This window comes from Gadus chalcogrammus, chromosome 14 (genome assembly GCF_026213295.1).
Source record: "Gadus chalcogrammus isolate NIFS_2021 chromosome 14, NIFS_Gcha_1.0, whole genome shotgun sequence".
Classification (NCBI taxonomy): domain Eukaryota; kingdom Metazoa; phylum Chordata; class Actinopteri; order Gadiformes; family Gadidae; genus Gadus; species Gadus chalcogrammus.
The window spans coordinates 1,721,313-1,745,637 of NC_079425.1; the positions used below are offsets into that span (position 1 = coordinate 1,721,313).

The 24,325-nt window shown below is 49.7% G+C and overlaps 1 protein-coding gene across 3 annotated transcripts in view; it reads left to right on the plus strand.

The window, feature by feature from the left end:
• The window catches only part of tcf12 (transcription factor 12), a 45,423-nt gene extending 30,166 nt beyond the window's left edge, over positions 1-15,257 (plus strand). For 2 of the 3 annotated variants that reach the window (XM_056607841.1, XM_056607842.1), the window contains 13 exons: positions 972-1,071; positions 1,414-1,556; positions 1,863-2,007; positions 2,160-2,227; positions 5,022-5,160; positions 6,882-6,955; positions 7,555-7,626; positions 8,583-8,774; positions 10,010-10,109; positions 10,209-10,356; positions 10,803-11,038; positions 11,713-11,828; positions 12,139-15,257. In XM_056607841.1, coding sequence (XP_056463816.1) covers positions 972-1,071; positions 1,414-1,556; positions 1,863-2,007; positions 2,160-2,227; positions 5,022-5,160; positions 6,882-6,955; positions 7,555-7,626; positions 8,583-8,774; positions 10,010-10,109; positions 10,209-10,356; positions 10,803-11,038; positions 11,713-11,822 — 1,527 coding nt within the window. In that variant the 3' untranslated portion in view covers positions 11,823-11,828; positions 12,139-15,257. The remainder of the gene's footprint in view (positions 1-971; positions 1,072-1,413; positions 1,557-1,862; positions 2,008-2,159; positions 2,228-5,021; positions 5,161-6,881; positions 6,956-7,554; positions 7,627-8,582; positions 8,775-10,009; positions 10,110-10,208; positions 10,357-10,802; positions 11,039-11,712; positions 11,829-12,138) is intronic. The other variant, XM_056607843.1, reaches the window with a different exon arrangement.
• Positions 15,258-24,325: the final 9,068 nt, after the last annotated feature.

Below are 24,325 nucleotides of genomic sequence, written 5' to 3' on the forward strand. Positions count from 1 at the left end.
CACACACACACACACACACACACACACACACACACACACACACACACACACACACAGCTGTACAGCAGCATGTCTGTTGCTCGTTCACTCTTCCCAGATCCCGTCGAGGAAAATTAAGAAAAGTCTAGCAGGCTTTTAGTCTTTTAGTGTTTTAGTAGAAAAACATTCAGATTTGACATCAAATGACACAATTGAAAGCAGGGAAGCTGTGATGAGAATGTTCAAACACGGGTTCAAACATCTGAAGACCCAGTTTGATGTTCCTTCTATTCTTCTCCTCTTGCGTATTGTCATTTGATGGCAAGCGGCTCACAGCTCTGTGTTTCTTCTTTTTCTTTTCTGTGTTTCGTACGTCTTTTCGTCACTCTTACTATTTATGTTGTGTGTATACTTGGATGCTGCTACAATTTCGTTGTACACTGTACAAAGACAAATATTCAGATTCTAATTTAATGACACAAGTTCCTGTAATTTAATATCCTTCTGCAACAGCTTGTTGCCTTGACTCTGGCTGACTCACAGCGCTACGCTGAGATGCAAATACCTCCGATGAGCCCTGCTCTCCCAACGCGCTCGTTGACATCCGAGCTCCAATTCATCGTCTGGATCCGTCGTCGACTCATCTGTGTGGAATGCTATTTGCATGTTTTATCTGGTGGGCCGAGATGGGAGGGAAGGAGAGATAAGATAGTATTCATAATCCCAGACGGAAGATGAGGGTGTCAGGGAGGAAAGGCCAAACAGAAATAAATATGGAAAATGTATCTTTATACACTAGCAGTGTACGCGAGAGTAGTACCGATGTAAATAAATACGAGGCTTCTAATTAAACAATCAGCGGGGAGATGAAAGGCGGATGAATTAAAAGTGTTCCCTTCATCACTAACTGGGTTGAGCCGACGCTCGCTATAAAGGCCGTTGGGATGGGCACTGAATGCGTCCGGCTCATTTGTCTGGTGTCCTCCCGGCAGGTGTACGCGCCCACCCCCACCTCGGAGGACTTCAGCCGAGACGCTCCCTCCTACTCGCCCCCGAGGCCCTCCGCCAACATGTTCGCAAGCTCTTTCTTCGGTAAGTTTGGAAGTAAAGGTTTAAAAGAGCCATAGCCAACTCTTTGTTTGAGCTACAACTTGAATTGTGTTGAGTTTGGTCCCTGAGCAGATAAAATATGAGTCCTCAAAGGGAAGCACCCTAAAGTATTAATGTCATGAAGTAAACAGCCCACTGAGGAGGAGATCTGATATGACTACAATGGGATCAGGTTTAAGGCTGTATGCTTACAGCTGTGTCAACTAGCTGGAACTGTACTCTCGGTACAGTTCCAGGGTGGATCCAGCCAGGGTGAGAACCGGCCTCACAAAGCTTCGTCTGTGGGGGGGGTCTCCGGACTGACCTGCTGCTGTGTACCTCTAGATGGGCCCCACAGCTCCCTGGACCCGTGGAACCCGTCCGGTGGGATCGGGCAGCCCGGCTACGGAGGCCTGGTGGGTGGACCCTCCTCCCACATGCAGCAGGCCAACGGCAGCTACACCCACCTGCACCCCCAGGAGCGTCTGGTAGGAGCCCTGACACTGAGCAACACACTGAGCAACACACTGAGGAACGGGAGGGGGAGCCTCTCGTGGCACGGGGGCGTGAGGCTCAGGAGGTAGAGCGGGTCGGCTGGTGACCGGAGGGTCGCTAGTTCGATACCCGGCTCCTCCTAGCTGGGCGGCGAGGTGTCCCTGAGCGAGACGCCACACCCTCACAGCTCCTACTGCTCCCTTCGCCGTCCTCCCGGGGCACCTTGTTCCAACGCTCCACAGAGAGGATCCTTGTTGGGTTACAGATCGCCCTCTGATGAAACCTTTTCCTCCCTCCAGAACTACCCGGCCCACTGCTTGTCTCCGGACGTCGGTGGCGGGCTCCCTCCCATGTCCAGCTTCCACCGCGGCCACGCCGGCGGCTCGCCGTTCATCCCCGCCGGCCACGCCCCGCCCGGCAGCCCGGCGCCCGGGGGGCTGATGGGTACGTGGTCGTGTCCACGTCGCCGGCGCCCGACGCGCTGATCGAACCCTGATTCAACCTGTAGCGGTAGAGGGGGGGTTGTGCACGGAGGTGAGACGGGCCGTTGTGCGTGGGGTGAACCCTTCCTCAACCGCCTGTCTGTGTCTCCTCAGCTGCCAATCAGGGCGGAGCCAGGGGAGGGTCGCAGACCGGAGACGCCCTCGGCAAAGCTTTAGCCTCGGTGAGCCACGCCCACAGGCACCCTCACTCACCCTCCCTCACCCCCTCACTCACCCTCCCTCACCCTCCCTCACCCCCACTGTCACCCACTCACTCACCCTCACTCACCCCTTCCCTCACCCCCTCACTCACCCCCACTCACCCCCAACAGTCACCCTCACTCACCCCCTCACTCACCCTCCCTCACCCCCTCCCTCACCCCCTCACTCACCCCCTCACTCACCCTCACTCACCCTCACCCACCCCCTCACTCACCCCCACTCACCCCCCACAGTCACCCTCCCTCACCCCCTCCCTCACCCCCTCACTCACCCCCACACTCACCCTCCCTCACCCCCTCACTCACCCCCACTCACCCCCTCCCTTACCCCAACTCGCCCCCCTCCCTCACCCCCACTCACTCACCCCCCACAGTCACCCTCACTCACCCACTCTTTACTTCTATTGGGGGGGGGGGGGGGGGGGGGATAAAGAGTTTTCATGTTTTGAAAACTCTTTATCGTATGGGATCAGTTTAGTTTGAGCATCGTTTCTGGGGACATACGACTACACAGGTTGTGAAACACCGCAGCGTAACACCCAGGAACCAGGTTCCTCTGAGGACAGTCCATCTTCAGAGTCGTCACACCCCTGTGTTCAGGGCTCTTGTGTAACGTGTACTGTCCTCTCAGTGCCCCCGGAGAGAGCAGCCCTGCGTGCGCTAAAGAAGGTGATCTCTGCGGTCACATGGGGAGTTAAGTGCTCCGCTGAACGCTGATTAAAGACACAGCCAGAGGATGTGTTGGGGTTGCTTTCTGGCCTAAGCCTGGATAATTGTGGGCTTAATCTGAGTCTATTCAAGAAAGGGAAGAGTGCATTCCGAACGCTCCTCGAGGCTTCCTATCCACAAGGACTCGGATATCCTGGATTTATTTATGTTTGAACTCTTGGAGGTACATCGTTGTTTCTCTCTCCACAGACCAACATTAAGGGCATTAAGGGAAAATGAAGTAGGACTATTTCTGTGAACCACTTAAACTCGGTCGGGTGGAACCTCGATGGGGACCCCAGCATTAAGGCACTGGGCCGATCAATACGACTGAAATGGAAGCAGGGTTGTTGATTATAACAAATTAAGTCTTTTTGTATCTGCAGACTCGATCCCATTAGCATGACAAAGCAGGTTGGGGGGGCCAAGTCGGGCAGCGCAGGGCCGGTCGGGGAGGGAGGCCCCTCGGCCCCGGAGTCCCCCCGGGCCCCAGACCGCTGGCCCCACGCGCCCCCCTTTGTACGGCCTTTGTTCGCCTCCATTCTGAATTAGCTGTGCTTATTGGCCGCCTGCTGTCCGTGGGACCACAGACCGTGACAGGCGGGAGTGGGCTCATGACGGGCGAAGGCGTCCTGCCTCGGTCTGACTGCAGCTGCTCGGGTCAGGGGAGGGCTGACCGCGTCTCGTCGGGCGGTTTCCCTGACTGACTTATGGCCGTTTTTAATTTGGGGGTTTGTTTCAATTCGGCGGCGTTGGCTTCTCTCGGACAATCCCCCGTACGCTGAAACGTGTTCAGAGGGCGGACGTTGAGGAGTGGGTAGCAGTGTGCTTCCAGCGATGTGTTTATTCACTTGTCTCTCCCCCCCCCCCCCCCCCTGTTCAGCCAGCATTTAGAGTCCCACATCTGATTGAAACACCAAAGCCCAGAGATCAGGACTGAGTGAGGAGATTATTGATTATGATTTGCACTCTATCCTCCACTCAGAACTCAAGTTGTTTCCTTCGAGCTCTGTTTGACCGTAGGTCTGTTAGTGGTCGGTCCTTCTTCAGACTCTGGTTCTCAGAGAGGTCTTCCATTCTGACACCATCTCCTCTACCTAACCTCCTCCTCTCCTCACCTCCTCCTCTCCTCACCTCCTCCTCTCCTCCTCCTCTCCTCACCCTCCTCCTCTCCTCACCCTCCTCCTCTCCTCTCCTCACCCTCCTCCTCTCCTCTCCTCACCCTCCTCCTCTCCTCACCCTCCTCCTCCTCCTCTCCTCACCCTCCTCCTCTCCTCCTCCTCTCCTCACCCTCCTCCTCCTCCTCCTCCTCCTCCTCCTCCTCCTCCTCCTCCACCTCCCCTCCTCATCCTCCTCCTCCTCCTCCTCCTCCTCCTCCTCCTCCTCCTCCACCTCCCCTCCTCATCCTCCTCCTCATCCTCCTCCTCCTCCTCCTCCTCCTCCTCCTCCTCCTCCTCTCCTCTCCTCTCCTCACCCTCCTCCTCTCCTCACCCTCCTCCTCTCCTCCTTCTCTCCTCACCCTCCTCCTCTCCTCACCCTCCTCCTCCTCCTCCCCTCCTCACCTCCTCCTCTCCTCACCTCCTCCTCTCCTCACCCTCCTCTCCTCCTCCTCTCCTCCTCCTCTCCTAACCTCCTCCTCCTCCTCCCCTCCTCACCTCCTCCTCACCTCCTCCTCTCCTCTCCTCTCCTCACCCTCCTCCTCTCCTCACCCTCCTCCTCCTCCTCCCCTCCTCACCTCCTCCTCTCCTCACCTCCTCCTCTCCTCACCCGCCTCTCCTCCTCCTCTCCTCACCCTCCTCCTCTCCTCACCCTCCACCTCCTCCTCACCCTCCTCACCTCCTCCTCTCCTCACCTCCTCCTCTCCTCACCCTCCTCTCCTCCTCCTCTCCTCCTCCTCTCCTAACCTCCTCCTCTCCTCTCCTCTCCTCCTCCTCCTCCCCTCCTCACCTCCTCCTCTCCTCACCCTCCTCTCCTCCTCCCCTCCTCACCCTCCTCCTCTCCTCCTCCTCTCCTCCTCCTCTCCTAACCTCCTCCTCTCCTCCTCCAGATCTACTCCCCAGACCACACCAGCAGCAGCTTCCCCTCCAACCCCTCCTCCCCGGGGGGGTCCCCCACGCCCCTCCCAGCGGGGGACGGTTCCGTGGACCCCGTGCTGACTGCTGGCCCCCCCTCCTCTGGCAGAGCAGGTAGGAGGCTGCCTCTTCCACCACCTGCACCCCACACACCTCCACCTCCATGTAGGGGCGTGGTGTCACCAGAACCTACACACACCTCCACCTCCATGTAGGGGCGTGGTGTCACCAGAACCTCCACACACCTCCAGCTCCATGTAGGGGCGTGGTGTCACCAGAACCTACACACACCTCCAGCTCCATGTAGGGTCGTGGTGTCACCAGAACCTACACACACCTCCAGCTCCATGTAGGGGCGTGGTGTCACCAGAACCTACACACACCTCCACCTCCATGTAGGGGCGTGGTGTCACCAGAACCTACACACACCTCCACCTCCATGTAGGGGCGTGGTGTCACCAGAACCTACACACACCTCCACCTCCATGTAGGGGCGTGGTGTCACCAGAACCTACACACACGTTATCCCCGCTGACTTAGGCTGGTGGCGGGTCGGAGGTCACTCGTCTGCATCACCCCCCCCCCGCCCCGACTGCAGGAGGTGGTCTCTCCCGTCTGATAGAGACTAGCTCCATGCTGGTCTCTCCAAGACGGGCGACCAGCATGTAGCTAGGCTCTCCCGTCTGGTAGAGGCTAGCTCCAGGCTGGTCTCTCCTCTCTGGTAGAGACCGGCCTGGAGCTAGTCTCTGCCGTGGGTTCCACAGGGGTCAGTGATGAAGGGATTGACGAGTGTAAGTGTCATCGGGCCATCCAATGAGAGAGTCTCCTCTACTCGTTTAGCCAACGAAAGCGTGATCAGTTATTATACATATACTGTCCAAGGAGATGGAGTGTTAGGGCGCGGCTGGTATTTTCTGTTGGCAGCCGTGCCCACGAATGTGTGAAGATATTCCGGCAGCAGCTGGCTGCCTGCGTAGCTCTTCCTCAGCTGTCGTTCCCGGCCCACCAACTAGGGAGCGTTCAGGCTGGAAAGGCTTCCCATTTCCACCTCGTTTTAAAGGGATTGGCCGAGATGTCGGTTGTTTACCCCAGACGTTGAAACTGAGCTAAGCTACTACAACACTAAGCTACTACAACCCTAAGCTAAGCTACTATAACACTAAGCTAAGCTGCTACAACACTAAGCTAAGCTGCTACAACACTAGGCTAAGCTACTATAACACTAAGCTAAGCTACTAAAGCAATTAGCTAAGCTACTACAGCACTAAAACAAGCTAGCCTAGGTGGGGACAAAAGTGGCAGGTTTTCCCAGCAGACAAGTTGTTGAATCCTGAGTCCCAGCAGTGAGGAACTACCGGCACTACATCCCCTTCCCCTGTCCTCTTCAAAGCAACGTTCAATATCCTGTTACTAATGATTTATTTAGATTAAACATTGCCGTCATAATTGCTCAATTTGATAAAATCAAAGGTTAAATCATAAAACAAGTGTATGAATTATTTGGGAGACGTGTCGACTTCATTTGGTTGTAGTTTTTGCCAGGATGTAGGCTGGGTTTGGCAGCTCTCCACTCTAATGCGAAGCAGACGGAGAGAACGGCCTTCAGCTGGAGAGAGCCCCACACGCACGCTGCTGCCTGCATGCATACGTCCAGTCAGGCTGTGTGTGTTTGGTGGTGGATAAAGAGGATACAAGCTCGGGCAATCTGTTGCTGTTCATGTTCTCTTCGGTCCCAATGATGTTCATATTTACATCCTGTGACGTTAGGCCTTACTGACAATGAAACGTGTATCATGTGATAGAATCTCTCATTGGCATTCTTCTGCTCTCCTCAGGTAATAACCAATGGCCTCGGGCCGGGGGACAGGCTCCTCCCTCCCCAATCTACGACACCTCCATCCACTCGCTGGTAAGGCCCCACGCTGTCTCCTTTTTGTCCTCGCTCTGGTGCACTACGGGTTGTCATGGCTGCTCACTGTGAGCCGCTCCCCAGACTCCCCACGGAGAGGGGACGGATAGCGTCACAGGGAGAGTCCTGTCAGAGTCCGGGCTAGCTGCGCTGAATAATACCTGCCTCGGGGGCGGGACCGTCTGTCCGCGGTCGCCGGGCCGCTGTCAGGGTGACGGTGCCGGGGTGACGGTGTCAGGGTGATGGTGTCAGGGTGACGGTGCCGGGGTGGGACCCAGCGATGAGCGGGACTGGGTGGTCGGGGAACGGAGGGAAGTGGCAGCTGTCGCACCGATCCTCCGTTCCGGGAAGTCCTGTGCTGCTCTGCAACGGAAAGACATGCACGCATGCACACTGCACACCTCACAGCGCCTGGGCTGGGCGGGGGGTCGATGCTCTGTTCAACACATCCCCATGTGGCCGACATGTGAACCCCAAACGGTGAAGGGAACCCCCCTGATCTGAGTTCATGCACGTCTTGACTGAAGCGCGACCACACCGTTGATCAATGCGACTCCTAGTGACCGTTCTCCTTCTTATCCCCCATGTGACTCCGCCAGAAAAACCGAGTCCATCAGCAGCTCCACGAGCATCTGCAGGATGCCATGTCCTTCTTAAAGGACGTCTGCGAGGTACCCTCAGAGCCAGCTCTCACACCCTGTCTCACTCTCAGAGCCAGCTCACACACCCTGTCTCACCCTCAGAGCCAGCCACACACCCTGTCTCACCCTCAGAGCCAGCTCACACACCCTGTCTCACCCTCAGAGCCAGCTCACACATCCTGTCTCACCCTCAGAGCCAGCCTCACACACCCTGTCTCACCCTCAGAGCCAGCTCACACACCCTGTCTCACCCTCAGAGCCAGCTCTCACACCCTGTCTCACCCTCAGAGCCAGCTCACACATCCTGTCTCACCCTCAGAGCCAGCTCACACACCCTGTCTCACCCTCAGAGCCAGCCTCACACCCTGTCTCACCCTCAGAGCCAGCCTCACACCCTGTCTCACCCTCAGAGCCAGCTCACACACCCTGTCTCACCCTCAGAGCCAGCTCACACACCCTGTCTCACCCTCAGAGCCAGCCTCTCACAACCTGTCTCACCCTCAGAGCCAGCCTCTCACCCTGTCTCACCCTCAGAGCCAGTCACACAAACTGTCTCACCCTCATCCTCGCCTCCTTGTTTTTGATTCCCCTTTTTCTCTTTTGAAGGGAGCCATTTTTATTTTGCCGTTTTGGCTTTGCCATCTCATCCATCTTGCCCACGATTATGAGTTGGTTCAGTGTTTTAAGAATGCCAAGAGGGGGGTAGAATATATGTAATGTTGTTATTTAGAGCCAAAGACAAATAGTTGATTTGGGATGTCCTTGAAACGCGTTAAGCTGTAATGTCTCTCTTGTTCTTGTGTTTGTAGGGCCTCTGCCTAGGCGTTTGTATGTTCTGCCCTTTCAAAGCTCTCATACATGCACACATTGGCGTGCCCTTGTTTCCTTGCAGCCCCGATACGCTCCCAGGTATTAAGCTGTTTGTCTCCCTGTCTCTCCCCCCCCCCCCCACCGTGTGCTCTCCAACCCTCTACGCGCCCCCCCAGTCCCGGATGGAAGACCGTCTGGACCGACTGGATGATGCAATCCTGGTTCTGAGGAACCACGCGGTGGGCTCCACAGGCAGTCTGCCCGGCGACATACACAGCCTGCTGGGTCAGGCACACAACGGGCCAATCGCCGCGCTCGGAGCCACCTTTCCTCCCGCGTCATTGGTTCCCGCACGGACGGCGTCGGCGGTAGGAACACTTTCACAGACCCAGACGATGTTTAGAAAATTGCAGGTTTCCAAGACATTAAAAGTTCCACATCAGAAGATCCTGAAATATGGATGGTTGTTTTAACTGGTCTTGTATACGTAGCCAACGACAGCCACCTGCTCCCGACCGGTCAGCAGGACGTGTTCCACACGGAGCAGTTCAGTTCAAGACCACATAGTTTCCAGACGTGTAATGTGCTGGCAGTGGTCTCCAGTATCCACCAGGGTGAAGAAAACGAGGAAACCAGACCAAAATGGAGTGAAGTTAGTTGGCCTGGAAAGAGTTTTGTGCTCTCCTCTTGGGTAGAAAGGAAATATACGTCTCTTGAAAATAGGGCTTTCACCCCCGATTGTGAAAGAGGCTCGCGAAGAGCGCAGATGTGCGGTGAAACTGGGGTGAAAGGTGAGGGTGGGGACGTTTAGTTACACTCGTAGATGTGGAGTGAAACTGGGGTGAAAGGTGAGGGTGGGGACGTTTAGTTACACTCGTAGGCGTTAGGGGTTTACATCATCTGAGCTGTTATTGCACAAATGGTGGCAACTTAATTTGAAACTGGCTTAAATAAAACTAAAGTCCTATTTTTTCATTGGTCTGTTCTGAGCTCTCATGAAGTCTCCTTTGCCTATTACAATACTCTTGAAATATTCTATTACAATTTTAGACACAGGATCTTAGTTGGCCGTCACACCATATCCATATCCTGCACTCGATTGTCAAAAAAGATATGTGTGTTTGTGTGGAGGTGTAGCATCGACGTCTCTGAGACATAAGATGGGGGAATCTCACTGAACACTTCCTGTGTGGGAGAAGTTCCCCCAGCTCCAACGGATACATTCCCCTCATTCCCCTCTCAGACCCCCGGAGGTCCTGGGGGGTGGGAGTGAGGGACCCCTCCTCCCTGCCAGACAGATTTCCTCAGCTGGAGGGAAATCAGGCTGAGCACCCCCCCCGCCCCCCCCCCCCAGCCCCACTGGAGCAACTACACACAAACACACACACACACACACACACACACACACATAGGCACACACACACTCCTAGTTCGACTCCCCCTCCTCAGTGTGTTAACCACATCCTAACGAGCAGTGATGACGATCCCACGAGTACGTCGTCAGACGTCTAGTCATCACCCCGCGGGGGCCGACCCAACAGATGGGATTGGCTTGATTGGGAGTGTTGAGAGGCAGCGTGTCATGACGGCTCTATCTCCACAGGGGGCTCCCCACCGAGACGAGGCCATGACCCACGCAGGGCTTGGGGGGGCCGGTTCCACCTCCACCGCCGAACTCAACCACACGTTGGAGACCTTCAGAGGTAGGCCCCTCCAGCGCCCTCTGACACCTGACAGGTGGTTCTGCGTGTGAATGGACCACCAGGACGGGATTACTAAACAAGAGTTGCCTTTATTCTAAGGACTGGCTTCGAGCCTGGCCGGACACCTGAAGACGGAGAACCACGACCTCGACGAGATGCAGGATAACCAATCAGAAGACGACGTCCGGTCAGAAGACGACGGCGACAGAAGGGACGTGAAGACGCCCAGAGGGGGAACCCGCACCAGGTGAGAGACAGACCGCAGGGGGGGGGAACACACAGCAGGTGAGAGACAGACCGCAGGGGGGGGGAACACACAGCAGGTGAGGCTCAGCTACAGGCCGCTACTGGGACGGCATGTGGCTCAGGATAGAGTGCGGTGGATGTGTTGGCTGGTAACCGGAAGTCTAGTAGTTCAATCCCCCGCTCCTCCGAGTGTCAAGACCCCTCACCCTGACTGCTCCTGACTGTCACCCTGCGTGGCTGACTCCGCCGTCGGTGGGTGAATGTGTGCATGAATGGGTGAACGTTGGGAGATATTGTTAAGCGCTTTGAGAGGCCACTGGTTAGAAATGCGCGGTATAAATGTAGTCCGTTCTCCGACACGGTTCACCACTACGACTCGAACCACCGGCCCTGGGGACCGGAAGGTGAGCTCTCTAACCCCCAGCTCCTCTGCCCTCCGCTCCGCAGCAGCATCAACGAGGGCGACGAGGACCTCACCCCGGAGCAGAAGGCTGAGCGCGAGCGGGAGCGTCGCATGGCCAACAACGCCCGGGAGCGTCTGCGCGTGCGGGACATCAACGAGGCCTTCAAGGAGCTGGGCCGGATGGTCCAGCTGCACCTGAAGAGCGAGAAGCCGCAGACCAAGCTGCTCATCCTGCACCAGGCCGTGGCCGTCATCCTCAGCCTGGAGCAGCAGGTCCGAGGTCAGCGGCCGGGGGGGCCATCCGAGTACCGCCCTCCCTTATGTCTGGGTTCTACCGTGTCTAACTGGAGTGCTCGGCCGCCGCCCCAACCAGAGGCGCGGGCCACATCAGGCCCAATGGCGCCGTGTGGCCAGTGGGCCACATCCCATTTAAATATATAAAATATTAAATATTTCCCATATTTTTTTATGAATCTGCTAACCAAACAACGATCGGCATCGTTGTTTGGTTAGGTGCTGCTGTTTGTGTAGGCGGTAGGCCGCTTTAGATAAAACTAAAATTTGACTGGGATTAAACAGAGGTATCGTGATATTTGCGGCATGTGGCTCAGGAGGTAGAGTTGGCTGGTAACCAGAAGGTTGCTAGTTCGACCCCCGGCTCCTCCTAGCTGAGTGTCGAGGTGTCCCTGAGCGAGACGGCTCACCCTGACTGCTCCTGACGAGCTGGCTGTCGCCCTGCGTGGCTGACTCCGCCGTCGGTGTGTGAATGTGTGCATGAATGGGTGAATGTTGGGCAATATTGTAAAGCGCTTTGAGCGGCCACTGGTTAGAAAAGCGTGGTATAATGGCAGTCCATTTACCATAAGAACGATTGAGCGATTGATTGATCTAATGATCTGACGTCTATTCGGAACCAGAGAGCCATGTTCTAACGTGTGTTTTCTGTGCCGATAGAGAGGAACCTGAACCCCAAAGCAGCCTGCCTAAAGAGGAGGGAGGGGGAGAAGAATGGCGGGCTGCACTCCAGCCTCATCGACGCCTCCAACCCCATGGGCCACCTCTGAGCCCCGGTACGCGCTGCTCCCTCTCCAGGCCTCAGGTCGTCCTCTGGTCGTCTGGGGCCACACCTCATGACTTTGGAGCCAGCGCTCGGGTTTCACTGGTTCTGCTAAATGAGTGAAGCCTGGAAAGTCCAGGAGCAATTAGAGCCGGAGCCTGGATGTGGTCTCATGGTGAACAGTGTGAACAGACTCTGATCTAGACTCTCCAGAGGTGGCCACTAACTCATCCTACATTATTGGATAAAACAACCTAATGCATGGAAACATAAACCGTGTGCATATTTTCCATTGTTTTATATTGTTCTTATCTTGATTCCAGATCACATGACCCAGTGGGATTTCTGTGGGATAGAGGCGGGGTCCGGTCGAGGACTGACGGCTTGAATACCAATAGGAGGAGACAGACCATTTAAGGCAACACTACAAGAATGACACAGTTTGATCCTCTGACTCGAGAAGATCCAGGAATCCCTTTCTTCTGACAACAGCTGGTGTCTACTGACGGATGTCTGCCTTTGAGCAACAGTTCAGCTCGCATCATTCGGTCTGAATCAAGCACTTTGCTTCGGAACAATCAGAGACTGACGCGGTCTTCTCCAAAGCTTGTGGGAGATCGCCTTGTGCCTAAAGCGTAGTTGATGAACGCATTGTAACAGCAACTGTTTATTTTCATTTGGTTTTTTTCTATTTATAATGTTACTGAACGACATAATGTACGCCCAAAGGGAAGGTTGCATTCCAGTCATCGAGGCTCTCCAGTTAATCTACAGTTTGCCAACGTCACGAGTTCCACTGAACACTTTTAAAACCTTGATCCAGATTATTCAAATTAATTTATTGGCTAGTTTAAGAGTGAGATTAGGCTCATATTAACGTCCCCTTTTGTAAAAGATTATATTTATTTTTATATTTTATTCATTCCATAATTAATCACATCTAGAACCCAAAACGACCTATGCCAGACTGTCATCAGTCGAAAAAAATAATAATCTGACTTCTGCAGTCGGAATCAGACCAACTCAGATCTCGGTGAACAGGGTGTTTCATTTTCATTTGCTTCAAATTTGTTTCGACCAATCGTGTTGCTGGGTGCGGGGATCAGTGACGCATGTTACATGGAAATGGTCTTTACTGGAAACAGCCAGACGGGCGAAACCACAACAAGAGTAATGTGGCAAACCATTCATCCCCAGAAGGACTGATGACTCAAACCATATCAGCTTCTTCCCACTATTGGCCTCCCTCCTTCTCCCTCTGCTACTGAGAGGTATCTGAAACCCGGGCGGGAGGTCAAGCCAAAGGTCCACCAACATCCTGAGACAAGCGTCTGTAAAGGTTTATAGTAAAACCTGTGTGTTGGCCTGGCCACTGTAGAAACACGTTTGTTCAAATCTTCTTCTCAACCCTCCTGCGTGCGCTGGTGAAGAACTAATCCGTAAGAAAACAGGAATCTGCAGAACTCTTCCGGGTTCCCGGTCCAGGCGCAGTGCAGAATCCCCTCAGAGGTTTGGCAGTAGCATCGTCAGACTTCTGGGTCCGAGATGAAGGTCATTTAGTCTTAATTCTAATGACTGAAATTACTCTATACTTTAGACTTTTGGCAAATTGTTTGCACTCTGCAGTGAAAACATAGGCCCAAATAAGACAGGACTGTTGTGGTCATGAAAACTATTTAAGCCAACTAAGGATAATCATTAGTTTTACTGTAAGGCCAACTTTTTTATTTTTTGTTCACTAAGAATTTGTGAAGAAAACGATTTGCTCCTTTCTGTGCATCAACCAAAGGAAAATGGGACTCTGTATCTTTGCTCATTGGCCATTTAGTGCTTCATATAAACTGCTTTGCTGATGGTTGTCCTTGATGACTGGTTGAGCTGAAACGCTGCAGCAACAAACGAAGACCAAGCAATGTCCTGGCCTGATCAACGTATTACAAAGATTTCTGTTTGAAGCTCAAAATATAAGAATTCAGTATCAACGTAAAACTGGTTCATTTATCACGGGTTTCATCATATAATGTCCAGGTGGTATAATAAAATATGTTTTTATTTTAGAAGTTATAATGTAGAAAGTGAAAGAAAATACATTTAAGACAAACCGGTAATTTCACATCTGCTGTGTAGAATATCAATATGCACAGCATATAGAATAATAAAACAGTTGACCTTAACTCTAGCTTAAGAGTACAGACGCCTTCAGCAGCATGTTGGTTCAGTTCATTTATTAATTATTAGTGTGGTTGTCAGGGGGGGACGGGGGGGCCCTGCGTGGGGGTCTCCCCTCTCTAGACCCAGAGGAGGAGAGAGGAGGGGGAGCAGGACCCTGAGTGGGGGTCCCCCCTCTCTAGACCCAGAGGAGCAGAGAGGAGGGGGAGCAGGACCCTGGGTGGGGGTCCCCCCTCTCTAGACCCAGAGGAGGAGAGAGGAGGGGGAGCAGGACCCTGGGTGGGGGTCCCCCCTCTCTAGACCCAGAGAGGGAGAGAGGAGGGGGAGCAGGACCCTGGGTGGGGGTCCCCCCTCTCTAGACCCAGAGAGGGAGAGAGGAGGGGGAGGATACTACGACTCAAACTCAGACATATCTGTAAGACATTGGTCATGCTTATATTTTTTTTTATCAGTGTGCATGCTTTATGGTTTTATTTTGTACATTATAATCCATGTATTTCTTTGTAGATGGTTTATCATATTTTATTTCTTAAACAACACTGCCACATCCAGAACGACTAATTGGACTACAGAGTTTTCAGATTGTATTTTTTTGTTTAAAAAAATTTGTTCTGTAATGTCTGAGCGTTTGTCTTCATTTCAGTATTCATTAATTATCATATTAACGTTGGCCTTGATTGGGGATATTGTGTATGCCACGTATTGCTTCTCTTTGTTGAAACACTTTCCTCCTTACTATCTCTGCTCATCTGTAAGTTACTAGCTGCAGTATTTGCAGATACTTCCCCTTGTATATATGAAACATGAAAATTCAAAAGAAAAAAAAAATGGGCTTATTTTTCACTGTAGCTAGTCTTTTTATACAATAATACTGTAAGAATATTTCTTGAATTATAAATATAACTCTTTCTAGATTTTTTTAAATCAAAAGTTTTGAGTAAAAAGTTTCTTACTTTATTTTACTATATTAGATAGTAAACAAAACAACCACATACATTGGTGATTTTACCATCTCCTGTTCATTGTGTTCAGATATTATATCTTACAAACCACAGAATTGCAGTCTAGTAGGTAAGGGCATTGTGTGTGAGCTAAAAAAACCTAAAGTCATCGATTGATGAAAGAGGAAAGGATTTGTTGATGTACATCAGAAAGATACAGCAGCAGAATAATTCGTTATTTTCTGTCCCTTAAAACAGAAAATACACTAAATGTATATAACATTTATGTTGCAATAAATGTGCCATCTTTTTTAAGCTTAATTGTGCGTTCATTTATTTCACTGAAACAAGCCCCGTCATCCTTTGCAGTGTAATTATTCTCTCCACATCTTTATTTAGATTCAGACTGTCTGGTGGGGAAAGTGTGCCGGTCCGAGCCTGCCTGCATTCCGCTGGTTATCTCCTTATAATATCTCCATATATATTCAAGCTCTCATGAATAGTTTTGTATTTGATGAGTATTTTTGGATTGAAAACTACACCTGATTTATTTTCTTGCCTATATTTGTCTTCCAAATGTATTTTTGTTTGTGTGTGTGTGTGGGGGGGGGGGTTGTTTGTGCACTCACATGTGCGTGTGTGTGTGCGGATAATAATAATAATAATGTCAACATTATTTTGTTGCACATGCCTGAGCTCCCCCAGTCCTGACAATCCAATTCCCGTTTTACTGACTCAAGTGGTCGTACCACAACGTGCTGCAGTGAGCTCAGTAATGAAATGTAAATCATAATCATCATATTTTAATGCTCAAGATTGTGTGTGCATGTGTAAGTGTCTGTGTGTGTGTTAGGTGTGCATGTGTGTGTGTGTGTGTGTGTGTGTGTGTGTGTGTGTGTGTGTGTGTGTGTGTGTGTGTGTGTGTGTGTGTGTGTGTGTGTGTGTGTGTGTGTGTGTTAGGTGTGCATGTGTGTGTGTGTGTGTGTGTGTGTTGGTATGTGTGTTTTGTGAGTGTATCAGTGTGTGTGTGTGTGTGTGAGTGTGTGTGTGTGTGTGTGTGTGTGTGTGTGTGTGTGTGTGTGTGTGTGTGTGTGTGTGTGTGTGTGTGTGTGTGTGTGTGTGTGTGTGTGTGTGTGTGTGTGTGTGTGTGTGTGTTCAACCCGGTATCACGCCAAGGCGTAAAATAGATACGTCTGTCCACATCGCAAGGCGTGTTCAGGTTGACGCTTTGCCTGACCAAAGCGTCACCCTGAACACGCGTCCTTCTCCATTCGAAATGAATGGGGGAATAGCACCAACAGGGGGCGATACGTTCTCCTAGCATTTGGTGAAATTGTTACGTAGCCATATTAATCGTTATTATCTGAATGGGAAATGCAATATTTTAGGACAGATACACCATTAAACGTGTTTCTAATGACATTTCTAGCGAGAAATGTACATTTTCCTTGCATAATCTTCAATCAGTGAATGTGTATGATCTTTATTAATCTTTATGATCTGAATGGGAAATACAATATTTTAGGATCGATTCACCGTTAAACGTGTTTCTAATAACATTTCTAGCGAGAAATATACTTTTTACTTGCATAATCTTCAGTCAGTGATTGTGTCTGATCTTTAGTTTTATAGTTATTAGGAAGATTTAATCGGCTCGCTCGCATGTTTCAACGACGTCAGGATGCTAGGGACGCTGCTTTCGCTAAACTAGCAGCTCACGTGTTTCCTGCGTTTGTGTTATTAAACCGTTACTTTATGTAACTTTTAATGATATTGTAATAACCACAGGCGAGGTATTGAGCGAAGTAAGCTTGATAGCAGGTTTATTGGGTTCCACAATCGGATAGGCAGGCACAGCTCCACCGGAAAACTACAACAACCAAAACTCCCGTCCGGAAGGAAACCCCCGGAACCCCCTCTCAGAAGGCCCGCCCCTTCCTCCCAAACCCTGTGACGCTACAATATCATCTTGTTAGAAACATAGATATATATAGAACACTGTTCTATATATATCTATGGTTAGAAACACGTTTATCTGAGAGCCAACCCAGTCGCTAAAAGCATACGTTGACAGTGTACGTTTTCGTGAACACTGGATTACGTCGCATTTCAACATAAAATAGCGTGCTAAGCACACGTACACACACACACACGCACGCACGCACGTACGCACCCCAACACACCCACACACCCACACACACACACACACACACACACACACACACACACACACGCACAATGCATTTCGCTGCTAAAACAACAACTTGGGCTGCTTCTAGGACATTTTGGGTGGATGTTGAACGGTATGTCGGCAGGACGTTTTTTGCAGGCATGACCTGGCAACCCTGCGCTGTTGCCCGAGGTGCAGAAATGCTCCGGAACAGATCTACCATGGCCAAAATAATTGTCATGAATAGCATGAATAGATTCATGCATTATCATTCAACTTGAACATGTGTTTTTACAGTATAGAGTGGTGGAGGGATGACGTATGTTGGCCAACCCGGAAGTGAGCGTCGACCTGGGTTTCCATGGTTTCCCTTGACAAAAAGCCAACGGGTTTTTCCATTGGCTCTAAAAACCACGCGGCAAAGGAGCTGCCGTAAATTGTGTTGTTTTTGTCGTAAACTGGGGACCGACGGTTAAAAAATAGACAGATATTCCGAGGTATCCTTAAAAGGCAGCTTGGATGTTTTTATTTTCTGCAGTTTAGACTTCTTCTATAACCTATTTTTGAAAGCAAAACACCAAGCTCAATGATTTAACGAGGCAGGGTTATTTGAAACAATTTATTAAATATATATTTGTGAGAGGTCATTCCTTCTCCTGAGTTTGCTTCCTATTTATGTCTGGTGTACAACACTGTCCACAAGCATCACCCCCCCCTCCCCATATGGATTTGGAGAATTGTTGCCACGTCCCAGTGGTGGAGGTATCATATATATGAAAGAGGGCATTCAATTATACTACAATGATCAATTAGGAGGCCGAAGCCCTAAAGGAAGTAATAATAATAATAATAATAATAATAATTCATTGAATTTATTTAGCGCTTTTCTAGACACTCAAAGACGCCTACAGTGAAGGGGGGGGGGGGACCTCACTAACCACCACCAGTGTGTAGCACCCACTTGGGTGATGCACGGCAAGTGATGATGTAGGTGACTGAGGGTCAACATTTGAGAACCCCTTTTATCAAAGGGGGTCTCAAAGGACTCATACGCTTCAACCTGAGTGACCCATCACACCCCGGCCATGGCTTCTTCCAACTCCTCCCTTCGGGTAGGAGATACAGGTCCCTTGGGAGCCGGACAAACAGGCTGAGGAATACCTTCTACCCCTGGGCAATTCGTCTACTTAACGCCTGACCCCCCCCCCCCCCCCAATGGACATGTGAAATCCTCTACCATATTTATTTATTTTACTTATATGTTATGTCTGCATATTTATATTTATTGTGCCTATTGCTGTTGTTTGTGTTTGTATTTTTGCTTTTTGCACTGCTTTATTTATTTTGCACTATGGGTAGTGAGCACCACCCCAATTTCATTGTACAAGTTTGCACAATGACAATAAAGTCTGAATCTGTGGCTCCAGCCCTACAGGAAATGACTCGGCAAGTGCTCCATCTCGTTGCACCTGCACCCAGCGGCTCGCTTGCAAGATTTTGGCCTGAAGTTCTTCCCAGACCTACACCCTAGCCATCGAACACGCATATCTGAGAATCAGGCTTCTCTTTAATAATGACAAAAAGTTACGAGAGAAATACACATTAACTTTTTGTTATCTCATAAGCGGCGTGGTGCCGGCTCCTTTTGACCTTTTGACCCCAGACTTCAAAAACGTGGCCACAGGCCAGCTGTGTCTACACACCTTAAGCCACAAATGTACACCTCCATCCCACAAAAAATGGGGACTATAAACTAACCTCTGTCTTATGTACATTTACTGTACTGTTGGAGGTCACGCCCCTTTTCCGGCCTTTTCGAGATAGCTAGGGAGGCTAAAATGTTTACACACATTTCCCGGGGCCCCGAGAACGACATATCCGAGATTTGGAGTTCTAGCCCTTAGAGAAAAAAAGTTTTCCCAAATGGACTGTCATTTGGACAAAGCCCCTCAGAAGTGTTACCTGCAATACCTAATGGTTCAGAATGTGGTGGAAAAAAACAGTTTTTGAGATAGGAACGTCCTACCGCCCTGAAATTTGAATACCTTATTCTAAGGCCTAACTGGGACCCCCGCACCGAAACTTGGCCCGGTCGGACCCCGAGGGCAGGAAGGGGTGGCCCTTCCTGCCCGAAACTTGGCCCGGACCCCGAGTGCAGGAAGAGGGGGCCTGGACTTTCATAGGTGCCATGCCGTAATTCCGACGCCTCATTGTTCCGACGTCTCAATGTTCCGAAATATTTCCCATTAGATCGACATGCCACTATTCCGACGGTTCAATGTTCCGAAAACGAAACCCATTGGTCCGAAGGTCTGTTAGTCCGACTTTTCAAAAAGGAGGCGCATTAGGCCGAAAAAATAGTTTTATACCTCGCTCGCTCCCTCTCTATCTCACTCTCACTCTCTCTCTGTCTCCAAAATACAACCTAGGCCTACATATCACGTTCACGATGAATTTTGGAGAGCAAAAAGACAACGCTTCACAGAGAGCGGAGGTCTAATTCTCAACACGGGCACGAACACACACACACACACACACACACACACACACACACACACACACACACACACACACACACACACACACACACACACACACACACACACAGAGTGAGAGAGGGAGAGAGAGGGGGAGAGAGAGAGGGAGAGAGAGAGGGAGAGAGAGAGAGGGAGCGAGAGAGAGGGAGCGAGCGAGAGAGAGGGAGCGAGCGAGGTATACAACTCTTTTTCCTATTCAGCATATTGAACTGTCGGCCTAATGCTCCTCTTTTTTGAAAAGTCGGACAAACGGACCTTCGGACCAATGGGTTTCGTTTTCGGAACATTAAACCGTCGGAATAGTGGCATGTCGATCTAATGGGAAATATTTCGGAACATTGAGACGTCGGAACAATGAGGCGTCGGAATTACGGGCAGGCCCCCTTTCATAATCCTCGCTCGGTGACTGTAAAGGATGTTTGGTCGGATGTTATGACGAAGAATCATAATGTGAATGGGAATATTCTATAAATGTCTTGATATCATCTTTCGTCTCAGCACTTCTGCTGCAGCCGCTTAAAGTCTCACTCCGAGAACCTTAAAATATGAATCAATCCATTAGAAGTATGAAAATATCTTCCCGGTGGCGTAACGGGGCAAACAAGGTGTCCTTTGACATCTACGTTTCGAGGCGTTTGCAACAGTGCCACACATGATCATATTTGAATATGTTTCGGGGTAGTAATTAGCTGTCGATTTTGGAGGCCTTTATCAATAATGACCAGCTATAGATTTGCTTCCCGATGGAGATTTTTGACAAATTACATGTTATTTAGCATCTACACGTTAAGCTGAGTCCAATGAGATCAAGCTCGCCTTCTTGCTACACCGAGATCATGTCCTAGACCTAGGTGTACCATGTAAAATACATGTTACCATTTGCTAGAGTGTCATGCTGGGTGTCATTGGACTCAGCTCAACGTGTAGATGCTAAATAACATGTCATTGGTCACAAATTTCTATCGGGAAGCAAATCAATAGCTGCTCATTATTGATTAAGGCCTCCAATTTCGACAGCTAATTACTACCCCGAAACATATTCAAATATGATCATGTGTGGCACTGTTGCAATCGCCTCGAAACGTAGATGTCAAAGGACACCTTGTTTGCCCCGTTTGCTTCTGATTGACTAATGAATTGATTCAGCTATTCCCCCAGAAGTCTGGGGTCAAAAGGTCAAAAGGAGCCGGCACCACACCGCTTATGAGACAAAAGTGAATGTGTATTTCTCTCATAACTTTTTTTCATTATTAAAGAGAGGCCTGATTCTCAGATATGCAGGTTAGATGGCTACGGTGTAGGTCTGGGAAGAACTTCAGGCCAAAATCTTGCAAGCGAGCCGCTGGGTGCAGGTGCAACGAGATGGAGCACTTGCCGAGTCATTTCCTGTAGGGCTGGAGCCACAGGTAGAAGCGTATGCGTCCTTTGAGACCCCCTTTGATATATAAGAGACCTCAAAGTACAGCTTACTTGAATGTTGTCGACCCAGTCACCTAACAGTGACATGAGACCTGGTGGCCTGGGCTGTGGCAGTGTCAGAGAGGGTGTGTGTGTGTGTGTGTGTGTGTGTGTGTGTGTGTGTGTGTGTGTGTGTGTGTGTGTGTGTGTGTGTGCAACCCGGTATCACGCCAAGGCGTAAAATAGATACGTCTGTCCACATCGCAAGGCGTGTTCAGGGTCACCTATTGCATCCTTTAGGACTTCGGCCTCCTAATTGATCATTGTAGTATTGAATGCCCTCTTTCATATATATGATACCTCCACCACTGGGATGTGGCAACAATTCTCCAAATCCATATGGGGAGGGGGGGGGTGATGCTTGTGGACAGTGTTGTACACTAGACATAAATAGGAAGCAAACTCAGGAGAAGGAATGACCTCTCACAAATATATATTTAATAAATTGTTTCAAATAACCCTGCCTCGTTAAATCATTGAGCTTGGTGTTTTGCTTTCAAAAATAGGTTATAGAAGAAGTCTAAACTTCAGAAAATAAAAACATCCAAGCTGCCTTTTAAGGATACCTCGGAATATCTGTCTATTTTTTAACCGTCGGACCCCAGTTTACGACAAAAACAAAACAATTTACGGCTGCTCCTTTGCCGCGTGGTTTTTAGAGCCAATGGAAAAACCCGTTGGCTTTTTGTCAAGGGAAACCATGGAAACCCAGGTCGACGCTCACTTCCGGGTTGGCCAACATACGTCATCCCTCCACCACTCTATACTGTAAAAACACATGTTCAAGTTGAATGATAATGCATGAATCTATTCATGCTATTCATGACAATTATTTTGGCCATGGTGGATCCAGATCTGTTCCGGAGCATTTCTGCACCTCGGGCAACAGTGTGTGTGTGTGTGTGTGTGTGTGTGTGTGTGTGTGTGTGTGTGTGTGTGTGTGTGTGTGTGTGTGTGTGTGCTTAGCACGCTATTTTATGTTGAAATGCGACGTAATCCAGTGCTGTCAACGTATGCTTTTGGCGACTGGGTTGGCTCTCAGATAAACGTGTTTCTAACCATAGATATATATAGAACAGTGTTCTATATATATCTATGTTTCTAACAAGATGATATTGTAGCGTCACAGGGTTTGGGAGGAAGGGGCGGGCCTTCTGAGAGGGGGTTCCGGGGGTTTCCTTCCGGACGGGAGTTTTGGTTGTTGTAGTTTTCCGGTGGAGCTGTGCCTGCCTATCCGATTGTGGAACCCAATAAACCTGCTATCAAGCTTACTTCGCTCAATACCTCGCCTGTGGTTATTACAATATCATTAAAAGTTACATAAAGTAACGGTTTAATAACACAAACGCAGGAAACACATGAGCTGCTAGTTTAGCGAAAGCAGCGTCCCTAGCATCCTGACGTCGTTGAAACATGCGAGCGAGCCGATTAAATCTTCCTAATAACTATAAAACTAAAGATCAGACACAATCACTGACTGAAGATTATGCAAGTAAAAAGTATATTTCTCGCTAGAAATGTTATTAGAAACACGTTTAACGGTGAATCGATCCTAAAATATTGTATTTCCCATTCAGATCATAAAGATTAATAAAGATCATACACATTCACTGATTGAAGATTATGCAAGGAAAATGTACATTTCTCGCTAGAAATGTCATTAGAAACACGTTTAATGGTGTATCTGTCCTAAAATATTGCATTTCCCATTCAGATAATAACGATTAATATGGCTACGTAACAATTTCACCAAATGCTAGGAGAACGTATCGCCCCCTGTTGGTGCTATTCCCCCATTCATTTCGAATGGAGAAGGACGCGTGTTCAGGGTGACGCTTTGGTCAGGCAAAGCGTCAACCTGAACACGCCTTGCGATGTGGACAGACGTATCTATTTTACGCCTTGGCGTGATACCGGGTTGGTGTGTTAGGTGTGCATGTGTGTGTGTGAGTGTGTGTGTGTGTTGGTATGTGTGTTTTGTGAGTGCATCAGTGTGTGTGTGTGTGTGTGAGTGTGTGTGTGTGTGTGTGTGTGTGTGTGTGTGTGTGTGTGTGTGTGTGTGTGTGTACGTGTGTTTATGTTTGTGTGAGTGCGTGAGTGTGTGTGTGCGTGCGTGTCACTAGGGGAGGGACCACCGGTCTGGGAGCCTGTCTTCCTGTGGATCTGTCTCTGTGTGGGTCGGCTGACAGACAGCTTTTGGCTCGTCTCCTTGAACTGTCACAGAAGGCCTTCTGCGATGCAGAGAACCCCCTCCCTCCGCACTGTGTGCAGCCTGTACTGGACTAATGGTGTATTCTCCTCTCAACGACTTGTTCTGTAATTAGTTTGTTTGTTTCAGCCCATGTTTCCTCTTGGTTTCTCAGACCCTGTATTTATTAATAGGTTGTGTTGCGGTTATCGTCCCACAGAACCACAGGAATTCACAGGAACGCTTCAAGGTCGCTGCAGGCTCATGGTTCTGTCTGGGCTTTTTACATGAGGTAGAAAGATGAATTATGAAGCTAAAGGTCTCTGGATCGCGACTGCTCCTCTGATGCAGTTCTTATCTGCCCAGGTCCGGGAGCATGCTCAGTAGCTATGGCCTCGGCCGTGGTACCTCGGTGGAGAACAGAGAGTCTATTGTGTGTTGCTGTAACGTAACACAGAGCCAGAGCTCTGATTGACACCGGGCTGCAGTACTACAGTCTGACCAGCAGCGGTGCCCCTGAGCACACTGAGCTCAGAGAAGAGCCGATCCAGCCTGAAGCAGATCATCACAAGATGATCATGATGATGATCATAATCATCATCATCATCATCATCATCATCATCATCATCATCATCATCATCATCATCATCATCATCATCATAATCATGATCAAGATGATGATGTTTAGGTGAAGCCACCTCTGCAGGGTGTGGCAGAAGGTGAAAGGTTTCAAATTAATTGAATTGTAATCTTGGGGAGATATGCTGTCTGCAAACCAAAGGAAAAGGGGCACTTCTTAAAGGACTTGGAGATGAATGATGAGTGAATGATTAAGAGTAATTGAATCACATTTATGAAAATGTTAGTTCTCGCATTGTATTTTAACTGTTTAATATTATCTTTCTGTAAATTGTAGGAATGTATTTGTTATCTTTATGTTAAGCCGATAGGAGCAGACTCTGATATTACTCAATATTGTTGGAATGAGGAGGCCTGATTCATATTTCAGCACGTTTCTCCTCTTTCACCTACAGAAGATCTGAATTA